This window comes from Trachemys scripta, chromosome 1 (assembly GCF_013100865.1).
Source record: "Trachemys scripta elegans isolate TJP31775 chromosome 1, CAS_Tse_1.0, whole genome shotgun sequence".
Taxonomy (NCBI): domain Eukaryota; kingdom Metazoa; phylum Chordata; order Testudines; family Emydidae; genus Trachemys; species Trachemys scripta.
This window is the reverse complement of record NC_048298.1, coordinates 235,994,659-236,019,365: the sequence shown is the minus strand read 5'-3', so window position 1 is coordinate 236,019,365 and position 24,707 is coordinate 235,994,659. Positions and strand designations below refer to the sequence as shown.

The following is a 24,707-nucleotide window of genomic DNA, read 5'->3' as shown; positions in this document are numbered from 1 at the left end:
TTGGCTCCTGTCTTTCTTCCAGCTTGGCCGGACAATAGGTGCTTTCACACCATAGACAAGAATGTTAAGGGAGACATTAAATAGATAATGGGAAAGGGGAGAGGCATTTGCTTCATTGTTGATGTAAAGAGCCTAGATACATCCAAACAACACAGGGGCACTTGCTTATGCTCTTTGAGACTATTCACATATGGCTGTGTGTGAGCACTAAAGGGATTTTAATCTTTTTGGGTTAGGTGCGAAAATAGGCTGAGCTGTGATTTAAGCCCTTCCTTCTACTGTGCCACTACAATGGTACCCAAGAACTGCTCCAACATCTGAGGATTTGCAGAATTCCTGCAGGACTGGGATCTTCAAGCCAGCCAAAGAATAGCAAATTCTCAGCAAGCTCACAGCAATCAGCCTGCCCCAGTCTCCTCTCCTACCAGCAGCATGCTACACACTCTCCTTCCAGATGTCTTCTGGCACCCACTACAGCAGTGTTTCTCAAACTGGGGTCACCACTTTTGTAGGGAAATCCCCTGGCGGGCCGGGCCGGTTTGTTTACCGACCCCGTCCGTAGGTCCAGCCAATCGCGGCTCCCACTGGCCGCAGTTCGCTGCTCCAGGCCAATGGGAGCTGCTGGAAGCGGCGCGGGCCGAGGGACTTACTGGCCACTGCTTCCAACAGCCCCCATTGGCCTGCAGCGGCAAACCGCGGCCAGTGGGAGTCGTGATCAGCCGGACCTGCGGACAGGGAGGTAAACAAACCGGCCCGGCCCACCAGGGGCTTTCCCTACACAAGCAGCGACCCCAGTTTGAGAAACACTGCACTACAGAAAGAAGAACAGGAGTACTGCACTACAGCATGTCCCAGATATAGATCTCCTCCTGATCAGGTCCCAGTTAATAGCTTCTACCCAACTGCCTCTTCAATCCTATCCTTCTTCCCTTCTCCCAGTAGCCTTGCCTCACATGTTATTTATTTCTCTGTGCTTGACTGTCTCTTCCCCACTACTCCTCTCCCACTCACTTCTCCACCTCTGCCCAGGCTTACCCCTCCCTACCTCTGCTTTTGCAGCCCTGCAGTTCTCAGTACTCTTTCCCCCCATCACAGCCAGGCATCCTCCTGCTTCTGGATGCTCCTCCCCTCCTTACCCAGCTGTTTGCACTGCTCTGAAACCAAGCTCCTGCTCCCAAACTAAGCTCCTGCTCCCACTACCCCACCTCTAGCTGTATCTCCTTCATTCCTGAATTAGAAATAGCACCAGTGAAAATAAAGACACAAGAGATGCATTTGGTGGAGAGAAAGTCCGAAGATTCTGACTGTACAGGAAAATAGGAAGGGCCTGGGGACTTGGCGAGAGTATTAACTGAAATAATAATACTGCTTCTTTTCACACTGCATCGTGCCTGAAGCACCTTAAAAGCCTAGACGATGTGAATAGGTTAGTAAGAGCTGGTTTACTCCATTCTGAGATTGTAATGTAACATAAATCTTTCCATGGACAATACTTGCCTATCTCACAGGCTTTAGTCTGTCCTATACAAATCACTCAATATTTTATAGACTGGTCAAAAGCTCTCTCTAACGTCACTTTGTACTAGGTGAAAATAGCCCACCACAGCCTGAATCCCCATGAAAGAGAAAAGAGGGGGGAAAAACGGGATTAAAATTAAAATACATATTTGACCTGAGAGAACACAAATTTTAGAAAAATATGCTAAAGGGCCCTTAAATTCAATGTTTAACAATTGATTTAGAATATCCCCAGATTGCTAAGCCAAGGAACTGCACAACAAAAGTGATACAAGTTCTGACATAATAATACAATGGAATGAGCAAAGCATTAACTCAGAATTGTTTCAGTTTGTTTAAAATGCTAAACCTTACTAGAGATGGTCCTGAAGTAGAATACCTGATCCAAATCCCATCATACTCTGGGTACATTCAAATCTGAACATCACATCATGGGCTCATCTCTAATAGAAACACTCTGGGTGAAATCCTGGCCACGGCAAAGTCAGTGGGGTCAGGATTTCACTCTCTACGTTACATTTCATTTTAGTAGCTGTGTTTTCTGAGTGCTTCAGTACAACGTACATAACGTGTCTTTATAGGCAAAGCTCCTGCACTCCCACATTATGTAGACGTGTCATAGAAATGTCCCATAATGTGTCTTTAAAGGCAAAACTAGAAATGTCTCTACTTCCTTCTGTCTCTGCTGGATATTTCTTTTCAAAGAATGCTCCTGCCATTCTGTGATAATATTTTATAAACAAATGCACTGTCAGTATTTATCATTTGTACATTATAAACAATAAAAGCCAAGGAACTCAGGGGAGAAAAACATCTTAACCAACTTACCTCGTAAAAGAGCCCTTCAGGGAACTGCTGAAAGCACTGGGCACACACAAAACACTGTTCATGGTACAGTTCACCATTGCTGTTAACAATCTTCTCAGCAGGTGCAAAGCCTCCTTTGCAGCGCTCACATATGGCATTTGCAAGAGCATTTGCCATATTACTGTAACAAAAAACAAACCAAAAAGAGATTGTTGATCTTCTCTAAAATGAGGGGATAAAGAAAAAGGAAACACTCAGTTCCACTGATTTTATTTCATTTCTCTTTTGAAAAGCCAACTGTCCCAATCAAACTCCCACTGAAGTCATGGAAATCTTTCCACTGACTATAATGGGAGTTGCAGCAGTCCCTTAATGAGGAAAAAGTTGTGAGATGTTTCCATTTTTTTTTTTTTTTTGGTCAAAGCAGCACCCTATTCTAAGAACTTTTGGTCAGAAATGTATGTTCAGGCTTGTATGAAGGGAAAAAACAGGTTATATTTTCATTCAATCAAGCACTACAAGAAAGAAAAGGAAATAAACAATTACAATGATTATGGAAGACAAGAGCCAATTTCATCAGTAATTAAAGATGTTTCCCCATCTGAGATCAAAGCAAAAATATTGTTCTGAAAGTGAATATCAATTCAAAACCAATTCAAAAGATCTGAGGCATCAATAAAAAGGACAAAACATATTTAACACAACTTCTATGGCAGAAATAATCAAGAGGTAAGGAATGGTAAATGGTAAAAAGTGTTCTTTAGATTTTTCAATTTTGCAAAATGACTTGAAGATACATGGAATTTGAATCAGAGATTAGGAAAACTTCCAAATAACAATGCTTGGGTGTGCTTCTTAAAGGCATGTAGTAATAACATTATAATGCAATATTTGCAAATATCAGAGGGACTAAACTCTATCTTTAAGGACAAATCCTCATCTGCAATAAATCAACACAGCTCCTTTGCAATCAAATGAGGAACTGCTCTAAAATTTCAAAGTCTACGCTTGATTTTTCACATTGCAAGAGGCTTTCTTGCTTAAATCTAAATTCACAAAACTTAAGTTTTCTATTAAATACTTATCTGTAACATGGAGAATGCACAGGACAACTCTTAATTTTCACAACATCTGACAAATGTTAGCAGAACATGTTCTAGAGTGTATACAAGAACAATTTCAGGTATTTGAATTTGCTGGTAATCTGATTTGATCCAAACATTTAATCAGAAGTTTATAAACAATCTGTTTTATTCTTCAAAAATAAACAGATTTTATCGTTCAGAAAAAATCATGCTGTATCTATAGATATAAAAGGCTCAATCCCACACAAGGTGCTGAGTGCCTGTGACTCCCATTGATTTCAATAGGAGTTGTAGGATGCTCAGCACCTTGTACAGGAACAATCTCATACAAAGTAGCAAGAATACATTTTATTAAATACATCGCTACCTCGATATAACGCGACCCGATATAACACGAATTCGGATATAACGCGGTAAAGCAGCGCTCTGGGGGGGGGGGGGGGAGGGCTGCACACTCCAGTGGATCAAAGCAAGTTCAATATAACCCGGTTTCACCTATAACACGGTAAGATTTTTTTGGCTCCCGAGGACAGCGTTATATCAGGGTAGAGGTGTAGTTGAAAGCTGGTCTATTCCTTATCCTGTTGTACCACATAAAAAGGCTAACCCCTGGTTAAAGAAACTCTTGACTGGTTATTATTAATCTGCTGCTTTTTTCTATTCTACAGCATTTTACAGAAAAAGGTGTCTTCCAGAGATACCTTCATGAGCAAAATCCCTGACAAAGAGTATCAGACCAAGAACATTTTATTCCACAGAGGTTTCAGTCAAACACATACAAAAAGAAATGTAAGTGCCAACAGTTGTGTTTAAGCTCTATAGCTAACTGCCTTTCTCCACAATCTATTTCCATCAAAACTATTGTGCTTTATGGAAGAGAACTGAATCGCTTCATTTGTCATACCCAATAACAGAATAAACTGGATGTGACGCCAATATTGATCACAATATAAATTGTGACCTTTCTTTAGAGCTCAACAGCTCTTGAATACTAAGAATGATAAACGAAGACTATAGCTTAGAATTCAACTTTCAGCATTAATTTAGGCAACCGCATAAAATAAAGAAACTTGGAAAATGACAGCTTCTAGCAAAACGAAGCCTTATAACCCTCCTTTCTCCCAAAAATGCAAATATTTCTTCACTTTTCTTTGAGAAATATGTATTACTATAGCACTACTGATGAATATTAAATGTAGAATGGTTTTCTTTTGTTACCAATGGGATAGTTTACACATTTCCCCCATAATTTACAGAACCTAATATCAGAAGTCTCACAGAGCACATAGTCTATTCAACAAATCCAATCTAATACATGTAATTGAAATAAAACCTACTGAAATTAAAGTCTGGTTTTGTTTACAGCAACTGTTGCAAGTTTTAGAAGAAATCAAAACTAGAAATTTATCATAGGAATAGTAAGCCTTATGTTAGAGAGTGATTCAAACACATTCTACATGAAATTTAATTGGAAAAAAACAACTGCAGATTTTAAAATGATTTTACCACAGTAACATCCCAACTTGAAAAAGTGAACTTACAATCTTGCATAAAAGTCACAAAATTCTTTGTATACTTTTATGTCACTGTGCCTACGTTGTAATTTTGACACTGCTTTCTCGCCTTCATTTCCATTGGTATTATGCAGATCATGAATATCCCTGTGTGGAACTTCTTCATTCTCTGGAATCATATAGGAGTGAGCTCTGCTTTGGAATTCCATATTTTCCATAATTGGAAATTCAATTAATTTAATCCTTATTTTTAAAAAATCAACCGCTATTGTGCAAAGAAGCTGCAGACAATAAAGTTGGGAGACACAATATGCAGGACTTCCCCTTGTTCCCAGCAAAGTGATTTACTTCCACAGTTTCACATCAGTTAGAAGGCTTGCCGAGCCCTCTGCTAGAGTTTCAAGTTAAAAGTTCACCAGCAGAGGAGTTAGAATGACATGCTGTGATTTGCTAAGATCCACTGGAACACATTCCATTACAAGGTTGTAATACAAACTTGGGCAGTACATACAGTCTTCACTATCTATTGCTGTTAATAAGAATTCCATTCAGACACAGAAGAGCTATTTTATGATAAGCATATATGCCAACATATTCACTGTCAAACTCATTAATAGTTACTATTTACTGGGGAAAATGATTCCAATAATTCTGTATCATGAACACACCAAGAAAAGTATTCTATATCATTAGATACAGATTGCTTTAAAGTTCTGTTAGCCTAGATTGTAAAATTAGATTTTACAATGTGTGCTCCTTATGTATCTTCTCAAATGTGCTGAGTTTATTGGTAAATATTTTTCTTTCTGCCAGCATTGCAAAGAAGATATAGCTACAAGTGGATCGGTTATTTTCTATTTTGTCTCACACATCATTAGCTGAACTGCCAAATAAGTTCTAGTTGCTGATGTAAGAAGCAGAAACAAATAATCTTGATTTTAAGTTACCAGGTTGTGTTTACAGCACTGCACTGACAGATAAATCCCATATAGATCTGAAAGCTGAATGAATTTAATATGGCTATTAGGGAAAGGGGGGGCAGCAGACGATAGGACAATTGACACCCTTATCACAATGATGATGACTTCTGATGCTGACTATATACCATTTGTTGATATGGGTTTTATTATACAGTAATTATTTTAATGCAACATTCAATTTGATACAAGTCCCCGCACTCCAACTGCAGATTTCTTAGTAGTAGAAATTGTCCTATCCCAGGAGATTAAGTACCTTTACTCTTTCTGGAAGGAAAAAAAGTCACATTTTAGTCAGCTACGATAGGCCCAGTCTCTGACAGCTTAGGACTTCAAACCAAAATGGATTTTTGAAAGTTCTTTCAAGTAACTGACACCTCACGTTCAACTCAGTCTTAGTAGTAACTGATTACAAAAATGAATAGTAAACCATATGTATTTTGCCTTTTCTGCAAGAGGGTTTCGGTATCCAGAGAATTTGCTTGTTAGAGGGAAGTCTGAGAAAGTGAGGAAGGAGAATAGGGGGAAGGAAGTGCGAACAAATATACAGTTTAGGAACAGCAAGCAACACTGGGGTCTTACAAAAACCCCTGCCAAAAATCAAGGGAATTCCATTCAAATCTTTCATTTTTAATAAACGCCAGTGTCTTTGAAAAGAAAAAGAAGAATCCATTCCAAAGGACCTGTTTGCATTACAATTTTTAAACAAATTTGAAAGTGTTTTCTGGCATGGTTGGCTCTAAACATGATTTGAATCCACACACAATATGATTAAAAAGTCCGTCACCCTTGGCGGAGGCCTAGGTTAGCACATTGTACCCAGTTCAGCAGGTTACGCTATTTTGCAGATTTGCACAGAAAACTCTCTTAGCACATGGTTAGGTAGCATGGGAGGTTCAGATGCACAAACATAGCTATGATATCAGAGAAGATGCTGTGTGGACACAAACTGAATCATGTCATTTGTACCCGGTTAATCTGACTGTGCGTCTAACCAATCACAAAAATCACACGTAAAAATGTAGTGTTTACAGGGCTATTGTCCCATCAACTTAAACTTTGTTTACTGATATTTGACAAACAAACATTTTTTCCTCCTTTTTTTCACTGTAACTTTGAAGTAGAATATGTAGCATGTGTATGAGAGGAGATAAAATTTGTAATTGTCTCTTTGGAGCTATTGTGATATAAAAGAATACTTAAAAAACATGTTTTAGAGTCATGGTACTCTGGTTCAACTAACAGTGCTGCTATCACAGTAATATTAATGTGTTCAGTATCCCTCCTACCCTGATACTGGTGCTCAGTGCTAGTATCGGAGGCTGCGTACATACTAGAATACGATGTACCCGCTGACAGCAATGTTGTGTCTGTCACAGTGAACGTTCTAGCAAAGATAGGGCTGCGGCTGTAGCACTATGCCCTGACACCCCTGGTCAGAGGATATATTCAGAACATGGTGCTGGAAAAATTGGGAGCCCTGACTACGTAGCACTTGCACTGCTCCTGCGTAATCTCTATCATTGGAGATTTTTAACAGCAGGTTAGACAAACACCTGTCTGGGATGGTCTAGAGAATACTAGTCCTGCCATGAGTGCAGTGGACTGGACAAGATGACCTCTCAAGGTCTCTTCCAATCCTATGATTCTACTGCTGCTGCACCAGTGATGAACAACAGGCACTGTAGGTATAGCAGTGGAGATGTAGCCACTGTGATGTTCCTTGTCCTCTTCCATATTAGCTCTATTGGAAATGCAGGATCAAAATGAATACAGTTCTATAATAATATTACAAGAGCAGTTTACATAGAGAGGTGATCTGATTCTCACTTGGGGCTCTTTTCTTAGTTTAAGGTTTATATTTTAGATTGGTGGAGTTAAAGAGCATAAATGCAACCTCCTTTAAAAAAATGTTTCCCTAAAACCTTAAAACAAAAACCTGTCTGAATTTGAAACGTGCTCTCTACATGTAATGTGCTGCCGCTCTCTACCCTAGTATCACTATTCTTTTATTAATCTTCTCCCATATACCTGTGAGCATTATTCTCAAGGTGGAATTGTCATGTGACTTCCCAATGACACCTTAGTTGACCCAAAAAAGGTCAATGTAAACTCAAAAATAGATACATAAGTCCAATGTTTGCGCTGGTAGTCAGCTAGTGCAGCAACTTCTGTTTAAATGATTTAAACGTTGCTCCAATTTAGAGAAATGTATTTAGGAGTTTTGATAGATGTATTAATTACTATTTTGTAAAAACACAAAATACTTTTTTGTATTCTAGATGCTTTTACAGTTCCTGTCCTCTCCATTCAATGACAGAGTGCTGTTTTGGCATTTAAAAACTGAGTGTTGATGGTTGTCAAAGCTCTAGCCCCATAGCTGCAGTCTAATCATGTCAATTCATCCAGCTGCTGCAGGATGAACTAAGGAGCTCAAGAGGAGCACTAAGTCAACATGCCAAAAATCCTAATGAAACAATAAAGTTACCACACGTTTGATGGCCAATTTTTGAGTCTTAATATCTCAGTAAGTCATTATTTTGAAAGCAGCAAAAAAAGAAAAATGACAGGCTGTTGTGGATTAATCACTTGCCAGAACAGTTCAGTGGTTTGAGCATTGGCCTGCTAAACCCAGGGTGGTGAGTTCAATCCTTGAGGGAGCTATTTAGGGATATGGGGCAAAAATCTGTTGGATGATTTAATTGTGGATTGGTCCTGCTTTGAGTGGGGGGTTGGACTAGATGATCTCCGAGTCCCTTCCAACCCTGATATTCTATGAACTAGTTTTTGTGTCTTAAATGGGCAAAACCTCTTGGGCCAAATTCTGTTCTTACATATACCAGTGTCACTCTATTTCAATGCAACTCCCCTGTACATCTATGCTCTCATTTCCCTGCTCCCCCTCCTGATGCCTAAGCTTTTCCCAATCTTTTTACCTTACTGTTTCCTTCATCCCTTTCCCCAGTCTTAGATTTGTGACTTCTAATTTGCTCCACCCAAGCCTCCTCTTCTTGCAAGTCCTTCTTCAAAAATACCACTTCCGGGAGGGGGGGGGGGGAATTATCAACTCTTTACCCATTTTCTTCAGTTGTCCTGTGTATTCTTATTTGTCTTTTCTTGTTTAGATAGCTAGCAGTGCCAAGCATCCTGTAGGTTGCTCTCAGGGGGCTGCCATAAATTGAGGACCCCAGAGGCTCCTCTAATTTATGCTGTGGCACTTTTCAGCTCCTGCAGCAGTCTAGAATCCCAAGAGAGCAAAGGTGGCTTTCTCGCCTTTTGTGTTGTGCCAAGAGGCGCAGTACAGAATCTCAACCCGCCTCTTCTTATCTGTGGTGTAAAACACTGTGCAAACTTCTGATGCCACAGAAACATTTTGTAATAATAATGAAAGGGCATCCTGAGTTGCATATCAAAAGTTTTCATGGCACGTTAGCCATGTGGCTCCTGTTGTCCTCATTAGGAGTGGTATAGCTACAAAAAGTTGTGTTTACCTCAAGATCTGAGTCCACAAAGGCTGTTTTAATCTTGTTGGCTGGTTTGAGGGCCAGATTCCTTAAAGTGACATGACTACAAATGTTAAATAAATACAAGGAGCCTGATTCTGAACTTCTACCAGTTTACACTGCTATGAGTCAGAAGTGACACTGGTTACAATGGAGAGAGACTGATATAAGTAAGAATCTTACTTGGGAATCTGGCCCCAAAAGATTTTGACCATTTACAAGGATTTTTGTGCTTTTAAAACACAAACGCTAGGCAAGGGATTAATCCACAACAGATGAGGGACCTGCATTCGATATGGCACGAGACAGGACCCCAATTAAGGGATTCTAAGATGAACCTTCTGAAAAATCAGATTCATAATGAGGATAGAGATACAACCCCAACTGTAATGTCACATAAGGTGGATGATACCATATAAGATGTTTTAATTAACAGAAGCTGTAATGTTTGTCTTTTGTCTAGTGAGTATTAAACCAGGCTGAATATTTTGGGTATCTGTCTTAGATCAAAGTAGGGGACTTTTATAGAGAAAGTTCAGCAGGACTTGCTGCTCATAGAACATTTTACTTCATTCCACAAATAGATGTGCAGAACAGTCACAACTCCAAACTAGGTGCTTGGCAATAACAGCTGCCATTGGGGACTTAATTGCACTACAGTGAAATAATGTTGTCTGCCTCATCTGAAAGGCTGCTGTGTCACTGCTGACCTCCTGAAAGCAAAGCAGCTACATTCCCTGTACAAGGTCAAGTTATTGCAGAGCAGGATAAAAACTCACAGCACAATCCTCCCCCTCCATAACCGCAACACACAAAAGGATGATTTAATTTTAAATAAATTAATCAGCAGCCTTTGTGCAAGGTTACACAACAGCAGCCTTTGTGCAATGGAACACACACAAATATACAGTCAATAGTTAGAAAAAGTCGTTCAATTTCCTCTTGCTATTAAATATACATGGCTTTCCAGAACCCTGCATAAAATTCAACACTGACTTTTTTTAAAGTGCTGAATTGGCTCCTGCTCCTCCTCCTCCTCATTAAGCTTAAAATATAATATGGTCTTAAGTGACCAAAATATTAGTTTTTGTAATTGTTGGGCAAGTGTTCCCTAAATCAAATGGTTCTTACAAATTAATTTGAAGAAAGGAGTAATTCTTCTTTTTCTAGTTTTTTAATTGTAAATTATGGATGGGATTTTCAAAAGTCCTCAACACTGGCCTAATTCTGCTCCCATTTAAGATGATGAGAAAATACCCACTGACTTCAACATGATCAGAATTAGGTCAAAGTTGAGTGTTTCTAAAAACTGTAGTGATGTTTTCACATAGAATTATCTATAGGGTAGATGACAGACAGCCTTTATAACATAATTTGATATAAACTTATGCCAGTGTAAACAAATGTCCTTGATATCTGCTACTACAGAGAATTCATTTTCCATTTCTTTACTGGAAAGCGAATATTACAGGAATTTGATAAGAGGCATCTTCCCACAAGGATCTTTATAGATCATAATAATCAATGAAAGTAATCTTAAAGTAGAATTTGTGGGAGAGAAAAGAGATATTTCAACATTACTTTTTTAGAAGATGTTTCAGAAAGTGTTGTATTTTCTTTTGCTGATGAAGAAAGTTTTCTAGCGAATCCCTGCTTTGTGTGAAATATATAGAACATGGGTAATTTTTCTCTTTACACCCTTCTTTAAGTTACCTTCGATTACATTCCTTTTCCTCCCACCACTGCTCCCCATCCAGCTATTCCTGAATACCTTTAGGCCAGCACTCCAAAAATATACCACAACATAATAGAAGTACTTTAACACCTTTGCAGTGAGACATTGCATGAAATAGCTTATCCATAAAATAGGCACCCTACACTTACTTGGCTGTACTGCAAGAACTCATGCTATATTCAACTCTTGTATGTCAGTAAATTTTTAAGCAGTTATATATACACTAGTGCTTTTTATAGAAAAACATTAGAATCCATTTGTAATTTAATTTTACAGTGTGAACTATAAAAAGTGTCAGGTATTGGACACCTATTGCTAGACACATACGTATTATTGACTCAGAGAAGAAGCGAGTTCCTACAGTTGACTGGATAGCATTTTCTCTTTGTGTGTGCCTGTTTGTAACAACGTTTGAGCACCGCATCTAATCAAAATCAAAATTTCAGGAAACGCTCAAGGCAATAATAGGCAGATCCCTATTGATTTTGGGTAAAAGTGGAAAACTGGAAGCAGGAAATGGGAAACATATAGGGTAAGTCTACAATTAAAAACCCGGGACTGGCCAGTGCCTGCTGATTTGGGCTCACAGGGCTCGGGCTACGGGGCTGTTTAACTGAGGTGTAGATATTCTGGCTCAGGCTAGACCTGGGCTCTAAGAGCCTGCAAGGTGAGCCCCAAAGCTGAGGCTGCAGACCAAGCCTGAGCATCTACACCACAATTAAACAGCCCCATAGCCTGTCAGCTGACACAGGCCAGCTGTGGGTGTCTAACTGCAGTGTAGACATAGCCCTAGGGCTCCCTGCATCTAATTAGCAGACTCAGCAGTATGTTTACACAGCAAATAAAAACCCACCGCTGGCCATCCATGCCAGCCAACTCAGGCTCATGGGGCTCAGGCTGTGGGGCTGTTTCACAGCTGTGTAGACATCCAGACTTGGGCTGGAGGTGCCCGAGCTCCCACCTCACTGGGTCCTAGAGCCTGGACTCCAGCCCAAGCCCCATGAACCCAAGTTAGCTGACATGGATTTGTGTTTATAGTTGCATGTAGACACACCCTAATTGTCTATAGATTAAAGAACTGGTTGATGTCAGCCATTAACATTTTCCAGCCCAATTCCTCCCATCTCAGTTCTGCCCATCCTCCCAAGAAGAGCTCTGTGTAGCTCAAAAGCTCGAATGCCTGTCCTCTCCCTCGCCAACAGAAGTTGGTCCAATAAAAGATATTACCTCACCCACCTTGTCTCTCAAATATCCTGGAATTGACATGGTTACAAGTACATTGCACACATCCTCCCAGGATTTTAACATGTTGACATCATGAATGACTTATCTCCCAGACAGAAAAAAAAGCAGTAAGAATTGGAGGGCATGGGGGAAGATGGGCACACACAGAGCCCCTGGCATGGGGGGCAGAATGAGAGCCTCGAATGAAAAGAGTGGAGAAGTCGGGGGGCACGCAGGCCCTGACATGATGAAAGGGGTGGGAGGATTGCAGTGAATCCCCAAAATAGAGGGCGATGGGAGTGTGCCACACAGGGAGCTTGTGCGGGGAATGGAGGGATGTAAGAAGCTCCTCATGTGTGTAATGAGCTCCGTCTGCAGAAGCTACAAAGCATTTGACCCCACCAGAAAATAATATTTTGATCATCATTTCTCATAATTATAAACACAAATCTTCAATATTGATCTTTATATTTTCTATGAAACTTCATGTCCTAGCGAAATTTGGTAATGCTGGATTACAGTACTTCCCTTTGAAAATAGCAGTTTCCTTTCCCAATACCAGGTATTTAATAAATATAATCTATCATTACATATTGTCACAGATGCTGTTCCAAACAATAAGCTTGTAAATTTAAAGGAGAAATTATATTAAATGTTAGTCCTGCATTAACCATCTTCTTACAGTAGCTACAACTGATGTTTTTATAAGCTGAATGCCATGACCTGAACAGTTCATCCAGCAGCTATAATTAATATCTTGACTAAATTGAACACCCGGCCTTCCATGAAAGCCTTCTTGTATGTCCATGTAGTTCCTTATATGGTTGGGATAACTGTCAACACCAGACGTTCTGGCTCTAAACTACATTCTTATTATAGCAACAACTCCATTGGAGACTCCACACTGAAGGACTGACCTTCAGCTACGGTGGTGGAGGAGAGTGTTTATTTCTTTACTGAGACACATGTCAGTCTTATATAGAGCTCTTCTTAAGTAAACAAAGATATTAGCACTGATAGGATAATCAACTTTATTTCACCTTTCACCTTACTGTAAGCTTTTCTTTTCTAAAATATTCTATAACTTCTGTTAGTGACTTTAGAAGTCTTAAGTTTTTAGCAGTTTGAACTAAACAAGCTGTGTTGGGGAGAGAAGGAAGATGAGCTTGATGAAGAAAGCAGATCTATTAACACAACACTGTTTTTTCCTCCCATAAAGATTAAGTCACATCCGTTAACCACTTTGGTTTTAAGCACTGAATTTAATTTCTCAAATGTTCATCACTGCATTATCAAGTTCCAACATCAGAAAGGAGAGAATGGAAAATAGCTAAACAACCTGTATTTAGCTTCTTCCCCCTTAAATATTCTGGTTAACACATTCGAACAGCCAGCAACAGAGTAAGTATTAATTGTAATTGGACCATGAGACAAACGTCAATAATATACACCTCTACCCCGATATAACGTGACCCAATATAACACGAATTCAGACATAACGCGGTAAAGCAGTGCTCGGGGGGGGGGGGGGCAGGGCTGCACACCGCAGTGGATCAAAGCAAGTTCGATATAACGCGGTTTCACCTATAATGCGGTAAGATTTTTTGGCTCCTGAGGACAGTGTTATATTGAGGTAGAGGTGTACTAGCAAAAAAAGCTAGCACAAAATGTCTGCTTTCATAGATTTTAAGATCCAAAAAGACCATTACGATCATCTAGTCTGATCTCTTCTATAACAGGCCAAAACCCCTCACTTTATACTGTGTATTTAGGGCTTACTCCCTCAGAAACAAGTATGTGAATTTCAGTACCACCAACTGTAAAATAAGAGATGCCAAACACTTTCTAAACCCAGGGCTATGGGTTTGTGGTTGGTTTTTTTAGACTTTTCTAAAGTGACAGGCACCAGGATAAGTCCCCATTGTCTAATGTTAAATGAATAGAGTATGAATGAACAATTGAAATACATACTCGAGAACAATAGGGACAGATTGGGTGAGGAAAGATGAGGAAGGAAAGATGAAGAAAGTGGTTACAATTTGAGAGTTAGTTTAAATAAAGAATTCAGTTTAATCCTAATGACTGTTTTGCATACTTCAGTCAAAATTCATCACAACCAACATGGCAATTTACTTAGCTGTCCCAAGGCGACAATGCTAGCATTTGCTATTTAAAAAAGCAAACTTAGCCCAGCATAACGTGCACACACTTCCTTGTGAACTGAATGTATGCTGTTAGAGGTTAGTACAGAGCCCACTAAAACATTGATTTTGCTACTGGTTTAATAATCAAAGTCTTCAAAAGGAGAAACGTACATAAACATTTCTCATTGAAAATGCCTAAATAAAGTAAAGTCAACAGCAGGAAAATACAAACACTGTTTACTAAAACAAAAGCAAACAGACCAGCTCAGGTAATTTGATTCTTATCCACAGCATGGATGATAACAGTTTTCAATAGCTGCCTAGGCCAGGGAACATGGAGTAACCAGATTTACTAAACAAACTTTCTGCCAAGGACATTATCAATCATTACGAGTGTGACATGCACAGGTTTAATATACAGAAATACAAAATTACATTTCACACTTTCTTCACCTTCATTCATTCTTTTTTTGGTACAAAAGCCTTTTGAACCTTTTATAAAAGCATAGTTGGAAAAAACAGGGGGAGGGACAATTGTAGCAGGGTTGGATATAGATAGAAAAAGCAGAACAGTTTAACAATCTGGAGATTTAAGGTATAGCAAGAAGCATGCAACAAAGCTCTAAGAAATGCACACTTAAAAAAAAAAGTTAAAAGCAGTTTATTTTAGAAACAAATTGCCAATACAAACATTTTTGTTACAGTGTGCAAAACTCTTCAGTTTTGGTTCAGAGGTTTATGATAATTTTTATTTTATGTATTCATTTTATTTTACAACTTCTGTCTGTATGAGTTCACAGCTGTGATTTTTGCTGTGCGTGTCAGGTTCCTCCCAAAACAAAAACCTCAGCCAAAATTACCAAGCTTTGCCTAGCTGATACCTAAAAGCAGAAAAGGAACAGGCTTGCAAAAAGAACTGCAAACCTTTTGCCAAATGTGGGCAGTTTCCCCTCATTAATAAACCCCAAAACATTATGAAAAGCTCATGGAGCTTTTCTAATGAAATTATTGGTTCACGCGAGTACTTTAAAGAAAAATATAACTGCTACTAAGTTCATGGTACTCAAGAGAACACTGCGTGGGCTAGAATCACATTTTAAAACACAACTTATTATATACAGGGACAGAAAAATCATGAACCCAGACCTCCTCTACTATCTAAAAGACTGGGGTTCACAGTTCTTTCCTGCCGTCTGTGAATCAGTGGGTTTTAACCAAGACTAAGTCTCTGCTACAGAGTATTTCTGTGTGGAAATTAATCATTTTATGGCAAATATTGTATTCAAAATCTAGTTTAAAATACTCACACATACATTAAAAATTAAAAGGTATTACATTAAATGTTATTTATAGAATGCTTTTGATGCAGGTGTTATTTAATTGTTAGACACACTAAGTCCGCATATCAAAAACAGGTTTTAAAATACGATCTATTTATGAAATGTAACCGACTAGCATTGAAAGAAATAATTCTCACTCTTCTATCTATTTGTCGATATCTACTATAACCATTGTATTTACCACCATTTTATAAAACCAACAGACACAAAATTTTATGCTTGGATCATTACAGTAATTTAAGAGGAATGATTGCTCAATTTTCATCTACACAAGTACTGTTTATCACCACTTAGTCATTTGGACTCAAAGCATATTGTCTGATGGTGATTCAATCAAAATAAATTGTTTAGGAATGATTATGCCACATAAAAAAGCAGGAGGGTGAGAACAAGAGAGAGGGGGTAGCCGTGTTAGTGTGTATCTACAAAAACAACAAGGAGTCTGGTGGCACCTTAAAGACTAACAGATCTGTTAGTCTTTAAGGTGCCACCAGATTCCTTGTTGTTCTCATCAAGAGTTACTTTTCATTGCTTAGAGTTAAAGTAAGTGTGAATATATGCTGTGTGCCTCTAATCCTTTGGAAGTGTCAAACTCTCTGGAATTTGCCATAAGAGGTGTCAATATTTCCTCTAATGGTGAGCATACATTGATGAACCCTCTCTTCACTTAAAACCTCAAACAGGCCAAGGATCAAAAATGTTTCTGATTCAGGGCAAAAGTTTTCTGGTCCAAAATACAGATTGCTCTGGCAGTATTTCTAGTCATAGCCGTGTACAAAATGTTGGACTTTAAACTTATTTCAATATTTTTATTATTGAATATTTACTGTGTAAAACCTCAATATCTGTACTTCTGCTTTGGTACTGATTACTGTTGCCACTGCTGTTGAGCCTCTACTGATATTTGCACCTTAAAGAAGCTGACTGGAGACCTTGTGGAGCTGAAGAAACTATGTATAAATATTAACTTTATTTTAAGTTTTGTGAGACAATTGTGAAATGTTACACATTAATATTCAACAGCCAAAGTTTAGGAATTCTGCAAATTAACCTTGCTTCCTCTGCCTTCTCTTGGCTCTCAGTATCCTGCCGAGTTCAGAAGCTCTGCAGGGTCCCTATTGCCTCATCTCACTCCTCCAAGTCAGCTCCTCACTGTTTCTCCTATGAGCACTAATAGGTCTGCAGGGAGGCAATGTCCATAGACATCTTATGAGAGCTATCTAGGGTCTGTCTGATGACAGCTTTTTAGATTTTACATTGGGGACGCTTGGGACCCTGCATAACTTTTAAATGCTAAGGGACACTGAGAAATGGATTGCCCAGGACACAGCTGAACTGCTTCAGGCTTTACAAACTAGGGCTCCAATTCGGCAAAGCATTTAAACACATGCTTAACTTTAAGCATATGCTTACATCCCAAATCCCTTAAGTATGTGCTTAACTGGAGTCTAAAGCAATTTGTCTGCAAAACGGCTTAGTACTTCAGTGCAGGTAATTAAGAGTTGGCGTTCACCGGCGAATACAAAACTGATCCAGTAGTTTTCAGCTGTCAATGTCTCTCAATACGGAGAAAGCTTTATAAGATATCTTCTGTGACAAGAGAATAGAGTGACAAACTACTCGAATAACTCATGAAAACTAAATGAAGAAAGCTAGTACCTCATAATTTTGCTAAGCAGCAGCATAGTGAAATTAACAAGACTCCTGTCAGTTTGCTTAGGATATTCAGAACTTTGCAGAGAGCAGTGAGACTACCAGGAATCATGTCACTTTCACACTGATGCTCATTCCTTGGAAAGCTAGAAGCAGAAACAGAAAACACGGGAGTTACTCACCTAGGGCTTGATTCAGTGCACAATGGCCAAACTCCCACTGACTCCAGTTGTGCAGGATTGGGTCTTTGACCAAAAAAACAAGTGCTGTGGAGAGGTAATGAATGAAAGAGAGAGAAACTCTCTGGATTGCACTTACAGAACTCTGCACCAACAAAGAATTTTAAAACATTTAACTACCACCAATCGGTAACTCCTAGAGCTGGGGAAACTGAGGCACTGAGTGCTTAAGTGATTCATCCAACATCATATAGACTGGTTTCAGAGTAGCAGCCGTGTTAGTCTGTATCCGCAAAAAGAACAGGAGTACTTGTGGCACCTTAGAGACTAACAAATTTATATATAGACTGTGGCAGATACTGAAACTGAAGGCAAATTTTCCAATTCACAGGATTCTACTGCAGACTGAGAATGACAAATTTTAGAATTTAATTGTCAAATCCTGCGGTAGGTGGAAAAAAATGCTTCTGGGCTGATTCACTGGAAATTGCACAGCAAAATTATAAACCTCTGGAAGACAATGATGGAAATAGACTATACCAGCATTAATGGGTACAGCTTCAAAAGTTAAAGATCTGTTTCCTGTTATGGACCCTCAAAGCCGGCAGTGGATGATCTCTCTCAAAAGTTATGTTAACACAGGAAATTACTCTATTTTCCTACTCTACTTCACATATCTTTAAGGGATTTTTTTTTTAGGGAAAGTCAATGGTATTTTCTTACTTTGTAAACCTTTAGGAATTTAAACCTACATACATATTCTGAATATATTGTTCAATGGTGTAATGCAGCATTACAATGTCCTAATTATTAATTATTTGTATTTTAATACTTCAGATTAAGTCACATTACACTTCATTTCAAATTAAAAGTTAAAAAAAAAAATTCAGCAGCAAATATCCATTTAAAGCTCTTTGGCACCAGCAATATTGATGCTTCTGCAGCAGTCTGTGAAGACTGTGCCAGAAAAATGTGATTTCCAGAAGATGAGGATTAAAACAGGTATTTGGTTTTGCAGAATATATGGAATTATACATATATCTGAGTTCAAGACAGAAGTTATTATCATACAGGGGTTCTCATACTTTGTGTTCCCGTGGTGCTACTCAGTTTTAACACTGATCCATAAAGTAAATTAAATCCAAACTGGGCTCAAGTCCAAGCTCCCACTGTGATCACTAAAGCATTCTATAACGGTCCCTCTCTCAGGAAAATCCCAGCAGTTAACACTAGAAAGAACCTTTGCTGCACCCACTCACCCAACAAACCAGCTACATGCAGAAACTCAGGGAAGAATATATGCTTAGTAGATACATTCTATCAAGATGATGTTCATCACTCCACCTAACAGCCAATAACTGAGCTGTAAGAGAGAGAGCGTGTGTGTGTGTGTGTGTGTGTGTGTCTCTCTCTCTCTCTCAGGGATATTAAATCAATTCCCTTACCAAGGACAATGAGTGGGGTAACTGTGCTATTCCCTATACAAACACATATGATTACCCTGTGCTTGCTCTCCAAAAAAATAATAATCTATGAAGACAAGTAACAAAAGAAGGGTAAGGGAGAGGGACACTATAAGGGAGAGAGGCAACAAAGTGCTGGAAAAAGGAGAACTGGTAGAGGACATTTACCTGGGCTTCATCTAAGGCTTCTTCAGAATGCCCCATAAGAGGCCACTAAGGGTACATCACCGCTGCAAAAAAACCCAAACAAAAACCACCCCCACTGCAGTGAGTCTCAGAACCTGCGTGAACTGATTCAAGCTCATGCTATGGGGGAAAAAAATATCAGTATACATGTTCCCACTCAGTTGGAAGCCCGGGCTCTCAGACCCACCCCACCTTGCCAGGTTTTAGAGCCCAGGCTCCAGCTCAAGTGGGAACATCTATACTGCTAGCTTTAGTCTCATAGCACAAGCCCTGCGAGCCCCAGTCAGTTGACCTGGCTCTGAGACTCGCTGCCGTGGTGGGTTTTTTGGGTGTGTGGCCAAGCCCTAAGAAAACTAAGTAGTCATACACAAATTTTGGTGCTGGATTAGAAAACAAAGAGCAGGGATGAATGGCCAGTTTCTAATATGGCAAAAGGTTTACAGTGAATTGACCCAAGTACTGGTACGATTTAATATTTAATTAAATAACTATGGAAAAGAGGGGTTAGCCACAACTATGAAAAATTAATGAAGTGGAGAACTTCAGGGGGATGTTACAAAGCTATACAATAGGGCAACATGATAATGGCATATTAAATTTAGTATACACAAGTAATGCACACCGCAAAGAACATTTTATCCTATTGATAGAGTCTAAAGTAAATGTAACCACTAAGGACAGATCCTAAGGTGTAACTGTGGAGAACTCAATGAAAACAAAGAATGTTCTCCAATGGTCCATTTAATATTCATGAAAATTAAGGGCTTCCTCCTCCTGAGTCCTCATTCTTCTTCATCTCGTAGTTAAGTCATAATCCTATATTTATAACATTGCTATCTTTTGTCATAGAAATTATTGCAAAAATCACAAATAGGGCAGCATGGCAACTACAGGATGAAATAAAAAAATGGGTTAGGAAGGAGCAAAATCCAGTTTAAGCAGAAATAACTTCAACAATTAGCAAATCTGATAAGAACAATTATGAAAAGAGCAACAGGACTGAATTTATGTTATAATTTTCATCTATTTAAAACATTTTTTTAAACATAATCAAGTCCCCTCTTAGACAGTGGCCCTTCCCTAGTGATCCACTTTTGATATAGGTTGCCTACTGTTTACCTGCTTGCCCTTTTGTCCCATGAACATCTTTGGACTTTCTTCCATTTCACCTCTTACGCTTGGAACGCCTTCCATTAAATTAACCAAAAGGCTACTTACTGACCTCTCCTTCAAATTATTTCTCAGGAGCCACTTCTGCCTCACATGTTGCTTATCTTCATAAATTGTAAGCTACTGAGGGCAGGAATCACGTGCACCTTTATGAAGTGGGTTCTAGCCCACAAAAGCTTATGCCCAAATAAATTTGTTAGTCTCTAAGGTGCCACCAGGACTCCTCGTTGTTTTTGATACAGACTAACACGGCTACCACTCTGAAACCTGTCTTTATGCTTTTGTAGCATCCCACACAATCCAAATCAGGACTGCTAGGAGCCACCAAGATATCCATGTTAAACAAGAATAATGACAATATTACAGCTATAAAGTATGGATCTCGTTTATTTGCTTCCAACAGATCTATTTGCAGGTTCTGTTTATGAAAGCAGATTCTGATCCCATAAGGATTTTGACACATTATTTAAAAGTAGTAAAAAGAGACAAAAAGTAGATAAAGTGCATTGAATATATTAAAAACAATATATACAAAGGAAAGGAAATGTTGAGTGGAGAATGAACCTCTGAACATACACCATTCAACTGAGCTTAATTACTAAGTGATTTTTCAGTCTATACATATGTATACTGAAGGTATACTGAGGGCTGGTGTACACTAGGAAGTTACATCAGCACAGCGACATCTCTGAGGGGTGTGAAAAAGCCACACCCATGAGAAATGTAGCTATACCAACCTAACCTCCAGTGTGGACAGCACTAGGCTGATGAAAGAATTTTTCTGTTGACCTAGCTATCGCCTCTTGGGGAAGTGGATTACTTATGCCAGTGGGAAAACCCCTCCTGTTGGCATAGGTAGTGTCTACACTGAAGTGCAACTGTGGTGAAACTACAGCGTGGCAACTGTGTCACTGTAGTGTTTAAATTATAGACAAGCGTTTAGTGTAACTGTTTGTTTTTGTGTACATAAAGCACTACAATAAAGAACATTCAACTGGTTATGAGGAAAACAAGGACATTTGCTGTTAAGAATGACATGATATAAGACACTCTCTCCAACATTAATGCACAATGGAGTGCTTAAAGGTGCAGATAAAGAGGTATCCCGAATGAGTATAGGTTTTAAAAGAAAAATGCATCTTTTCATTCCACTTAACTTCTTTGCTGCTATTGGTTTGTTAAAACATTAACATTCTGTTAATGACTTTGGATTGAAAAAAATATGTATTATATATTATACAGATACATAAATGCCCTCAAAAATCTACATAGGCAGAGATTTTAGAATAGAATCTAAGTATACATAGCAGGTTCATTATATGGTTTAAGTAAATCTGATTATTAATTGTCATGATAATTAAAAATAATCTCAGTAAATTATTCTAATATTTAGTAAAAAAATTTAAGATGAAATTAAGTTCTTAATCTTAACACAAAGGGGCATCTTAAAAATGTAAACTTCCATTCTTCTGAAATCAAGTAACACAAATAACAAAACCGCAATTAAAGAAGTAAACGTCTATGAAAGTTTCAGCACAAAGTGAATTCTGATGGCCTGAAAAAGCAGAGTTTATAAGAAAAAAAAAGGATGGCATTATAACCCCCATATGAAACAGAAGTACAAAATTGTATGAAGCATTCCAATTATGGAGTTGAAACACTCAAATCAAAACACAGTTTAAAAATAAAAGCAAAGTAAAAGTAATTAGGGGATAGGAAGTACTTCCTCTCCATTGATGCTTTTGTCAGCATTTACACAAGAATCCATTACTGAATAACATGAAATGTGAACAGACTGTTTCCCAATCTAGGAGATAAAAAGTTAGCATTTTCACTGGTCTGAATCTGCATTTACTGAGGCTACAAACTATTATTCTTTCATGTTCTAAATGTAGGCCACTGAAAATATCATGTAAGATTTTAAAAGGAACTTCATATCGGGAAAATAACCTTAGTCGTTAAATGGCTTTCAGATTTTTGGTCACCCTTCCTTCATAAGGTCATGTCAAGTGGTTCTACTGCATTCTTTTGTCTAAAGCCATTTCACAAAGAATCCCTATGAAAAGAAGCATGATCCAACAAGCTGCACTAGACCATCTTAAACAAAGAAAAGCCCTACAGAATGACACCAGGAAGATCCCAGAGAAACCAGGCAACTTTCCTTGGTTTCAATTAGAGTGCTTTGGTGATTAACATTGTATTTTAATCTACACTGCAATAAGTGTACGGGGAAGTTATTTACTAGTAAATTACCAGCTGTCAAAAGTATACTAGAAAGTTATAGACAGATTGCATTTGCCAAATTTAGGAAACGATTCATGCCATTGCCAAAAACTACACTATGATTGGTGCAAACAGAGGACATCTGCTTCTTATTAAGTCCCTCCTAGATTTATTCTGATATTTTGGGGCTACTTTTAAACTACACGTTTTACAGTGACATTATTAGAACCTCGGTTTGTATTTAGTTTGCTGTAATCATTTAAACAAACGCCTGTTAACTAAAAAGGTACCCTGAGCCTTTGTTAACCATTAATTTGCACTCACCTTAGCTTCTCTTCATGTAACCCATGAAGTCCCAAACTATCAGGGCGATCCCGTCTCCTCCTGTACAGACCAGAATATGATAACTCTTTCAGCTGCAATGCAGTCATATTTCTCTACCCACAGGGTTTTTTTACGTTTCTGTTGAGTAGTGCGGCTGCCAAGATGCCTGGAGAGAATATGCTCAGCAGCGGGTCTGCACACCTGCACTCGTCAGAGTTACAAATCTCTCAGCACAGGCAGTTGCTGTACTGCTTCCTGTTTCTCATAGGTACACACCCTTCAGAAGGGCACTACATTTCCTTTATCACACCTAAGGGATGCCTGTGGCAAGCCTACCAGGTTCCATGAAGGTTTGTTGGAAATTAAAGCTTAAGTGCCCAGTCATCATGAACAAATTTACAATTTATTATGCAAACTAGTCAACTGTCCTTATGCCTCTTGGAATTAGCTAAAAATCTCATGAGCAATTATCTCTTCCATACCAGGAATTAGCTAAAAATCTCATGAACAATTATCTCTTCCATACCATTATTTATAACAAAAGGAGACCCATTAGCACTATACAATCCAAAGTTACTCAAGCATGTAAGCAAACCAAAAAATTGGAGGTTAATCCAATAAACTGAGCGGCAAGAGGACCTACAAGAACTTCCACATCCAGCATTCAAACGTTCTCTTACAAACCTAGGTGACTAATGCTACCAATACAAAAACACTTTTCCTCCAAAATTCTAAAAATTAAAACAATATTCATCAATAATTTTCTGCTCTTAACTATCAAAAGAACTGCCACTCTGGCATTTGTCTATTTTTCAATGGTGCAAGGTCCTGTGGAGACTATAAAACATGAATGATAAAGTTAAAAGTTTCCTGTAACACAGGAAGGTGACAATCGTGGTTTTCCAAGCTGCATGTCTTGTTTGAACTGGTAATCAAAACTATACACTTGAATTTTAAAATAGGTTTAAACAGAACTGAATGTTTTTCAAAAATTGATTTTAATCTTGGCACATGTATACAGACTCTTATCCAGGTTTATTTCTAGGGAGAAATTATACATGAACCTAGTTCAGTTTTTATTTTGTTAAATGTAAGTTTGATAAAATGAAATGAGGAAGCTAAAAAACCCAAACCTCATTTGATTACTTGCAAGAAATTTGTAAGACACTCTTTGACCTAGACAGGAAACACATGTCTATGTGGTATGAATTATGCATTCAACTATCAGAGTGTTTGATTTGTAGTGGAACACACATAAAGGTTAAGTTCAAATTCCTACAATAATGACATGTGCCAAGAATGCAAATTTTGGTTTTAAATATGTAGTATTGGATCTGTAGCTTCATACTAGTGAATTCTGTCAAGTTTATTAGATTATAAACAAACATGGGAGCTTTATACAAGAATATTCTAAGAACAATTCAATATAGAATGCCATCTGGAGGATTTTTAAGAAAGGCATTATATGATAGACCTAAAAAAAACTTAACATTTTCTTAGCAACCACACCACATAAACTTTAGTATATCCTGTAAGGCTGAAAAAATCACGTATAAAACAAAATTATACATATTTGATTTTAAAGGACTGTACTGATTTAAAGATAGAAAAAGGCTGTACATCTCCACTCACCTAGAAATCACACCTGGAAAAATAAGAAAA

General features: G+C 38.4%; 1 protein-coding gene across 6 annotated transcripts in view; it reads right to left on the bottom strand.

The window, feature by feature from the left end:
* Positions 1–24,707, bottom strand: part of LIMS1 (LIM zinc finger domain containing 1) — a 127,687-nt gene that overhangs the window by 48,817 nt on the left and 54,163 nt on the right. Inside the window, exons 1-2 of one of the 6 annotated variants that reach the window (XM_034758072.1) lie at positions 23,046–23,216; positions 2,347–2,506 (exon numbers count right to left, since the gene is read on the bottom strand). In XM_034758072.1, the coding sequence (XP_034613963.1) occupies positions 2,347–2,506; positions 23,046–23,152 (267 nt within the window). In that variant the 5' untranslated portion in view covers positions 23,153–23,216. Of the gene's footprint in view, positions 1–2,346; positions 2,507–4,951; positions 5,325–23,045; positions 23,217–24,707 lie in introns of those variants that run through there. The other 5 variants (XM_034758073.1, XM_034758070.1, XM_034758069.1 and 2 more) reach the window with 5 other exon arrangements.